This window comes from Mercenaria mercenaria, unplaced genomic scaffold (genome assembly GCF_021730395.1).
Source record: "Mercenaria mercenaria strain notata unplaced genomic scaffold, MADL_Memer_1 contig_2857, whole genome shotgun sequence".
Classification (NCBI taxonomy): Eukaryota; Metazoa; Mollusca; class Bivalvia; order Venerida; family Veneridae; genus Mercenaria; species Mercenaria mercenaria.
The window spans coordinates 2,041-11,139 of NW_026460942.1; the positions used below are offsets into that span (position 1 = coordinate 2,041).

Below are 9,099 nucleotides of genomic sequence, written 5' to 3' on the forward strand. Positions count from 1 at the left end.
CTAATAAAGATGCTACAAATCAAGTTTGATTAGAATACATGAGAAAAAATCAATTAAAGATTTTTTTTTTATTTACTATTTTTATTTATTTCTAAAATAGGCCAACTGATCCCGCTTTAACAAATGCATATTCGCTATTCATGAATCTTTGGACAATGACGTCACACCTACAAAAAAGTGAAGGTCAAGCAAAACATACAATTGTAATTATTTCAATATTTCTGTTTCATAAGCAAAGTTTGACCGTAGTCGTATCAAATAGATAAACTGTATGCAGCGTACCTTCATTTCAGTGTAATGAGATCCAGTCATTATAACATATATATAATAAAGCAGATTTCAACTGAGTTCAATATTTGCATACCATACTAAAGAAAAATATTCGTATATAATAAATCAGTTAAATAATTTATAACAAATATATCAAAGCAAACAAGTACTCATTCTAATATGCAATCTGAATAAGTCACAAAAGCAAGAAACCTTTTAATATACAGATGACAATTGTAACAAGGAAAATCTTTTAAAAAGCACTTCTCTACATAAAAGACTCTTATCACACCCTTATTCATGTGATACGCAGACCGTATTCAGCTCTTTCTTTAATTTGATCTATGTTGGTATTATAACAGGTTTTTATCATATTTATTAAACTTACTTATCATTTTGAGATATATCAATATTCTTGCTAAATATACTGAGCCAAAGTTAGCTTTAAAACTGTGAACAGCGTCGTTTAAGATAAACGCTTAGTCTACATTTCACTCAGCGTAGCACAATCAACAGAGTGAAAGAAATTGACACTCTCGTCCAATCAGGCAGAGTGTTGCATATATCTTCCATTTTGATAAATTATCTATAATGCGTTATCAAGTAGTTTGATTTGCAAACTGAAGTCACGTGGCATAGGTAACAAAAACGAATTTAGACGGCGTTCGCCGAAAAAAAGAAGACACCGAACGATAGATTTTCGTTATCTTATTCTTTTATTTTGCATAAGATATAATCAGTATATGAAAATATGATCTTTATTATCTTCTTTTTATTTTGCATTAAAGAAACTAAGACATAAAGAATAAATACACAAAATCATATATGTTAGGCGAATCAAACAGGTTGCATATGTTATGTAGCGTAACATACATGTACATGAAATATGTTTTAGCACATATAATACATTGTACTATTATCTTAAAAGATAGAAAATATAGAAAGCAGGAAAAGGTTTTAAGTTGAAAAGTGCTTACAAACTTGACTGTTTCATTTTCTGATATTATAAGTAAATGCAAAGAAGCATTATAGCTCTTTGGTAAATGTGAGTCTATCACGTTCTTTTATTACATTCAATGGCTTTTTTGATGAATGAAAATTTAATGAATTAGATCTAACTTAAGTAATAAACATTTGAAAAACTAATCGTCACACACAAATAAGTATAAACAGAAACAACAAACTAAGAAACACACGACAATGTATAAGGTATCTATTTATGACAACAGTGCCTGTTATTTAGTCATTAAGTCATTAATAAGAAGTGTGACCTATTTGCCTTCGAGTCATTAAGAAGTAAAGTAGGTACGAATTGTGATTGACTGATTTAATATGTTAAAACAAGCGTTTATCTTATGATAGACAAAAAAAAATCTCCAAAACTTGATCTATTTTAAGTGAAATGAGGCTGTTGCACCGAAATATTCGGAACACAGGAAAATACCAATTGTTTATATTTGCTCTATTTACATGCTAGTCTTAAACAGCTCAATATGTTTTTCCTTTTATGTAGTGGACAGAAATATCACGTTTATTCATTATTATTATCGTTAATATTTTCATTATATGACCCAGTCAGCATGACTATATCGGCCCGATATAGTCCTGTTCAATAAGGTTGTTACTTACTTCCCTTGCATGAGTTTTCGTTATTGATAAAAACTACTTCCGGTTAGCAAAAACAAATAGAAAATGGCGATGAACAAAAGAATTGATGAACCGTGTGACTTTGACAAACAATCAGTGCGTGAATTGAGGATTTATTTAAGAGATAGAGGTGCACACGTGTCAGGAAATAGGCCGGAATTAATAAAACGTGCTAAAGGACTTGTTAAATTAGGTACGCGGCCACTACGTGAAATACAAATCGAGGACGATCAGCGCTACAAACAACGACAGTCAGAACTTTTTTGTACTCCTCTTGGTGAGAAAATACCGGAGCCCAAGAGTTTAAAAGGTGTGTGGGACAACGATTTGTCCCGTTTACCATTTTTCAGAACGCAGGATTTGTATAATTACCTAGTTTTGAATAATGCAAGAACTTTTGACTCTGAAAACATGAATGCTAAAAGGCAGTTGAAAGCGAAAGTATTCTACGAAGATGGTCATCTACACACAGTCAGATATCACAAAATCACAGATAATTGTTCCCACAGCTATGTGAAAGCAAAAGTTATGCCATCTCTGCCAAATGATTCAAAGAAGAAAACCGACTATGAGGCTTGGGCCTGTCTGTTCAAGGTGTCCGGTAATGTACATGCAGCAGGATGCAGTTGTGATGGCGGGTAAGGAACATAAATATTTCTTTGCATCCTTAGCTGTTGACAATGAACCTAATGTGAATGCCGTGTATAAATATTGGTCTTCTCGGGTTTTCACTCGCAGTAGCTAAAAAGTTAGTTACTGATTAATAGAAAAACAGTTACTACAGTATAATGTAGACGGCTAATTAATAATATTTTAGCTCGCGTCTCAGACTCTCCTGGGATCTGTCTCACCCAACGTATATATTTCAGAACATTCGAAGAATCGAACCAGAACGATGAAAAATTATGTTAAATTACAGTAATCCATGTATTTGGCTGAGTTCAGACTTTGATAAATGAAAGTAAAATCACTCAATTACAGTGTTAATTACGTAATTTGTAAAGTGGTCAAAATCACGAGCACTCTGCTCAGTTTGACTAAGGAGGATGAATCCCCCATTTAACTTTCAGATTTAATATAATATTCAAATATTCAACTTAGAAAGTGAAATAATTGTCACCCTAAAAATGTTTGTTCATATTTTTTAGAATATTGCAGGTTTAATTTATCAAAATCTTTTGGGGCAATTAAAGCAGCGGGAATTTTTGCCTATTTTAATTGTACGTCTGCATTCTGATAAATGAAACCATTTATTTACCGGAAATCTGTTGTGTACAGCGACAGAGAAGTTTTATTTAATGTCGTTATTTTTTTACCGCAATCTGTAAAAAAAAAAATGTGCACAATTTATTTTTCTTTTCTTTTTTATCTTTACAGTGAAGGAGAGTCGTGTAATCATGTGGCAGCACTGCTATACGCCTTGGTTGACATTTCAAGCAAACAGAAAGACGGCCTTACAGCCTCGACATCATCAAAATGTAAATGGAACCAACCACGTAAAAGGAAACTTAGTCCTAGGAAATCACAGAACCTTGTATTCAAAAAAATAAAATTTGATGATACTTCTGACCGACACGAGAAAGGGAAATGTAAAAGTGTTGAAAACTTACATAACGTGAAACCGTTGGATATTACTTCATTTAGTCAAAACCTTAAAAACTGTGCACCGCATGCTGCCATTCTTTTAAGCAACAACAGTTTAAGCGATGAAAAGAAGCCGCAATCACAGTTGCCACAATTACATAAAGCCATTGATTTTATGTACTGTGATAATGTTGACTTAACAAATAAAGAATGTCAGCAGATATTTGAAAATTACTTTGATTCACTTGAATGTAGCAAGGATGATGTTTTAATAATTGAGCGGTGTACTAAGGGACAAAATAAAAGTGAAAACTGGAAAGAAGCCAGGTATGGGAGACTGACAAGTTCAAACTTTGGTGTTGTTTTTAAGCAGCGTGAAGACACAAAACCTGAAAACCTGTTAAAAACTGTGATGGGGTATAACTCTTTTGATTCTGCAGCAACACGGTGGGGAAGAAGCCATGAAGCTGCTGCACGGCGTTTCTACACAAGGGATATTCAGAAGTCCCATCATAATTTGAAAGTGTATGGTAGTGGTCTAGTTGTTTCTGTGGAACATCCATACTAAGGAACCAGTCCAGATGGACTTGTTGTCTGTTGTGACAAATGTATTGACAAACATGGAATTTTAGAGATAAAATGTCCTTTCAAATGTAGGGAAGTTTCTCCTAAGGAAGCATGCAATGATAAACATTTCTTTTGTGAATTAATAGATGGCAAAATAAAGTTAAAAAGGAAACATTCATATTTTTACCAGGTACAGGGACAAATGGCATTAACGGGCAGGAAATGGTGCGACTTTTTTGTATGGACTTTGAAGGGACATTCTGTTGAAAGGATCGAATTTGATCCTAAAATTTGGAATGAAATGTTGCCAAAATTAATTTCATTCTACAAAGTAGCAATCATTCCAGAGTTGTTTTCAGAGCGTGTATTACGTGGAAAATCATTGTATTAAATTTGAAAAAGAATGAACACTTGTCAACAACCACTGACATGTAAATGTTAGATTTAAGTTTGTCTTACCGGAACAACGTTTCATTGATTTGTTACTAAATTCTTAACTGTATAAACTTTGTACTGTTTCTATGTAAATAATTAAATGTCATAAAGTAGTGGATAATTTTAGTTTATTTTAGCATTTTCTTCATCCTAAAACGGAACTTGCCTACATACTGGTCAAGAAGAGCTATTCCGTCTCTCAAATAGTCAACCGTTATCATGCTAAACACGACTGAGTCCGCCTTGCGACAAGTGCTGATTATGATCAGTTTGCACATCCATGCAGTCTGTTCATAATCTGCAATGTTTGCCATTCAGTCAATATTATTTTGGTAAACACCCCTTTTAACAATCAGTGGTACTGTCCAAATTGAAAGATGGACAAGTCCGTTATAGAAATTTACCTGGGTAAAGGTTAAAATATTTCGCCGAACCAAATATGACATATTATCCAAACACTGAAGTTAATGTTTCAGCCAATGAAATAAAACTTTGTTTCCCCTCCTGCTACCTACCAGTTAAAAATGTTACAGTTTAAACTGTCTGGCCAGCAATACTAAATCCTGTTCTGAGCGACAAGTTAAATGTTTAACAGAGGTTCAGGGTTGTGACCAGTTTAATATTTTACTATACTATACTACTATAGGTCATAGTGATACACATGGCTGTTTAAACCCTAAGGATGTTGGACATGACTGAGTCTGCCTCTGCCACCAGTGCAGTCTGATCATGATCTGCACTGTTCGCCATTCATTCAGTACCTTGTTGTCAATTATACTACCTGTACGCAACAACCTTTAATAACAAACATACTAAATTTTAAAATGAACAGTATTTATTAAGTGTATCAACAAATTATTTACACATATTATTTATATACATATATATACACATGAAAACTTTTGTACCTTTGATTATTTCTGATAATTTCCCATTTTGTCAAAGCCACTCATACTTTTACTAAAAAATCTTTTGAATATGAATACTGCGAAATGAGTCAAAGCTAAATTAGAATTTTCCAAGAAAAAATGTGCTGAAGGGAGTAAACAGTTGTTATTTAATGCTTTTCAGTGAAACAACTAGAATACATCAATGAGATAAAATAAATATTTTCACAAAAAAATGAAAATACTAATTTTTCAATGGTACACAAAAGAATATGAATTAAAACTTTTAATAGCCATAGGAAATTATACGTAAAAATACTTTCAATTGTCAACATGCAAATACCAACTTGAGTATATAAAGATATATACTCCCTCATAATCAAATGTAACTGAAACATGGAAACTTTATAACATTGTTTGACAAAGTAATCAAGATGTCACAACATTGTGATGTCGTGACACATTGCACATGACATGATTGCACGGGTAAATAGATATATAATTTAATAAAGACAATTGACACTATATACAATAAAAAGAAAATTTGTTTGTTTCAGTATAAGATATGTAAATATTTCATTTGTGAACACCATAATTTACATAGTTACTCTCTTGTGGTAGAAATATTACATAATTATCATTTTTAACTCTGTGTAATATATTTCAATTTTAAAACGAAACAATCAAGCATCCTCTCTGTAAGTCTGTAATACTTTAAAAATATTTAAGAAGAAATCAACTTTAAACAATGTTTGGCATTTTTTCAACTTCTTTTAAAAGGGTCTTTCTCAATATCAGCTATACATGTATTTAATGAAATTTTGTTGTCATTCTGAAATAATCTATTAGATCAAGCAGCAGTGTCTGGAATACTTCAAAAAAAGTTAAAAAAAGAATAGAATCAGTAATTCTTAGAATTTCATTTCAGATTCATCATAAAACTAGGATTTCAAGACGCTCATGATTTCAATTATTTGATATTGCAATCAAAGTAACAGAATTTCTCACACAATTGATAATGCAAGATCAGACCAGATGACATGCTGTTTACATTCTTATCAATCATATAAACATGATAAATATTCAATTTCTGTCGACAGATTGTAATCAGCAATTTGTAACATATGCAAATACATTTAATCATCACCATCATGCACCAGAGGGGGTAACATGTTTGACAGTCCAACACAGACCTTTAAAATTTTAGATGCCTGCTGTGAAAGGGTAATTGGCATCACACCTTGCAGAATTCGAAAGTTTTTTACTCTTTCCATAGCACGTTCTACATCAATTCTTAAATTGGCAATCCTTCGGGTTTCTTCAACCTGTCTGCGATTAAAACGTTGCATTTTTAAAGGCGGTATGATAAGATGCATGCCTCTGGGTGTTGTTAAGTCAGATATTAAAAATCCCTTATCTGCCATAATAGCATCCCCAGCTTCACACAAATCTAGTAAACCACACTTCATTGTCAACTGTTTGTCACTTATGCTACCTGTCCACAAATCCGAGACAAAAGTTATTATTCCATAAGGGCTAATACCCAACAATGCTTTCCATGTCATATGAGATTTGTAATGGGAATACATGAGGGATTTATTAGCTAAAGATTGTGGAGTTTCTGTATAAAATTCAGTACAATCAATAATGACACGGCAGTTCGGATATTTCTTTTTAAATTTTTTTGGCATGGTTTCTGAAATAGTGGCTTTTGATGGCCAAGGTACTAGGGATGAAAGTTTAATTGACAAATATGTAATCCATCTACTAGTTAGGTTGCTGCATGTTGACTTGGAAATATGGAATCTTTTTGCCAAATCCTCCAGCAAAAGCCCTAGCCTTAACCGTATCAAAACCAGAAAGAATTTATCAATTAGCCTGAGAGATCTTGGGCGTCCTTGATTTTCACCATTACCGGCTCGACAGGTGTTGATTTCAGCATCAACTAATTCGTCAAATAGTAAATTGAATGTTGAAACATTCGGTAAACCGGTGTAAAGCATACACATTTCACTTCCTTTCACATCTTCGATAGTTATGTCCGGTCGCCTTGCTTGAACACCTGTATTACACATTTTCACACTGAAATCTGTCTGCGTACCAAATGATCGTGTAGACTTTGGTTTCTGTATATCGGTTTCAACCTCGGTTTGAATCGAACAATTCACTTGACAAGATACAGTTTGAGTTTCTTTATTCAAATGAACAGAAAATGTGTCCTCGTTAACGTTTCCATGATAGTCATGTAATTTAACAGAAACATACTCCAAAACATGAGCGGAAAACAGTGGTGAGTTCAAGAAGTCCTCGTCCTCTTGCGCAGTATCCTAAAATGCTGGGTTTTGATCAGCGTTCTGTGTGTCTTTATTACAGATCTGAAATATATCGAATACAACTACTTTAAATTGTTGTTTTACTTATTCTATCCTAGCATAAAACTTTGTGAAACTTCCTTTAAAATCCAGTATACTTACTACCATGACCAGTTTCATCTTTAAATGTTATAAATTATTTTGCAAGTGAACATATCTTATAAACAGAAAGGATCTATCAATTACGAAACATGCTCTCTACAGACAGAAATAAATCACCATGTTAGAAAAAATTGTGAGATAGGCTTTAGCTTACATTTTATTTTCTAAAATGGTGATTTATTTTCGTTTTTTGTTAATGAAAAAAAATAAACAATGTCTCACCGAAGTAACTTCAAATGTTTTACTCTGCCATCCTGTAGAATGAAAACGGATGGTACATTGTTTTCTACCAGCTTTCTATCGTATATTCCATCTTTGAAGTGAGCAGAACATAAACGATCATTACGTTCATTGAATACAAACTTTGCACTCACAGTCCTAATACGTTTTAACCACGCATTCTGAAGTATTTTGTTAGCTGGAAACCGATGTAAGGTAACAGTTTTATTATCAACAGTTTTCCCTCTATAATTGCTACACACACAACAATAATGTCTATTAGAACTCCGTGATTTTACAGTTTTTTATCAGATTTAGCACTATTTCCGTCTGTCATGTTTGCTCCCCAATATCTGGATGTATGCTGATCTTATCTTTTGGCACTGAAGAGTTCACAAGGGGAGTAATAAATCAGGGGAGATAACAACCCTTATTGAACAGGACTATAGGTATAATGTCGGAATGTCGGCAAAATGTGCCGATGTAGGGTCGACGTCGGGCCGTTGTAGAGCCGCAAAATATTGAAATCGGTAGATCGACATCAATCTGTGATACAATTTCGTACGTCAGATTGACATCGGGTCGATATTGGATTCTCTACTATAACTATATTTTTCAAAATATTATTTAAATCGTGAAAAAGTAATCTAATTGTTTATATGTGCTTATTTATTAACACAAATAGGATGTATGCCATAATTAATCAAACTAGGTTACAAACAAAATTTGTAGATGGCATTTTTCAATTTTTTATATGTAATAAAGAGAGGTAATAATTAAGATGCATTTTTATTTTTATGTAAAATGTCGCCATAGAAATATTTATATTAACAAAAAATTGAAAATATAAATATGTTTAAAATTCTAATTGAACAATTTTAATAGTGTTAAGAATATACAGAAAGCTTACGTAACTGTATAAAACAAGCAGTATATAGTTGTGAAAAATATTATATCAATAAAATAAAATAAGCACCATACACATGATGCGATACACATCAGTTCTCAAGAAAATT

The 9,099-nt window shown here is 32.6% G+C and overlaps 2 protein-coding genes across 2 annotated transcripts; one reads left to right on the plus strand and one right to left on the minus strand.

Moving 5' to 3' along the window:
• The first annotated feature begins 1,952 nt into the window (after positions 1–1,952).
• LOC128552503 (uncharacterized) lies at positions 1,953–4,206 on the plus strand. The gene is made up of 2 exons (XM_053533552.1): positions 1,953–2,555; positions 3,295–4,206. Exons 1-2 carry the CDS (start codon positions 1,963–1,965, stop codon positions 4,067–4,069), a joined length of 1,368 nt encoding a protein of 455 aa, XP_053389527.1. The 5' UTR covers positions 1,953–1,962; the 3' UTR covers positions 4,070–4,206.
• Positions 4,207–6,526: 2,320 nt separating this feature from the next.
• LOC128552504 (uncharacterized) lies at positions 6,527–7,465 on the minus strand. The gene has a single exon (XM_053533553.1). The coding sequence runs from the start codon at positions 7,463–7,465 to the stop codon at positions 6,527–6,529; it is 939 nt and encodes a 312-aa protein (XP_053389528.1).
• Between the last annotated feature and the right edge of the window lie 1,634 nt (positions 7,466–9,099).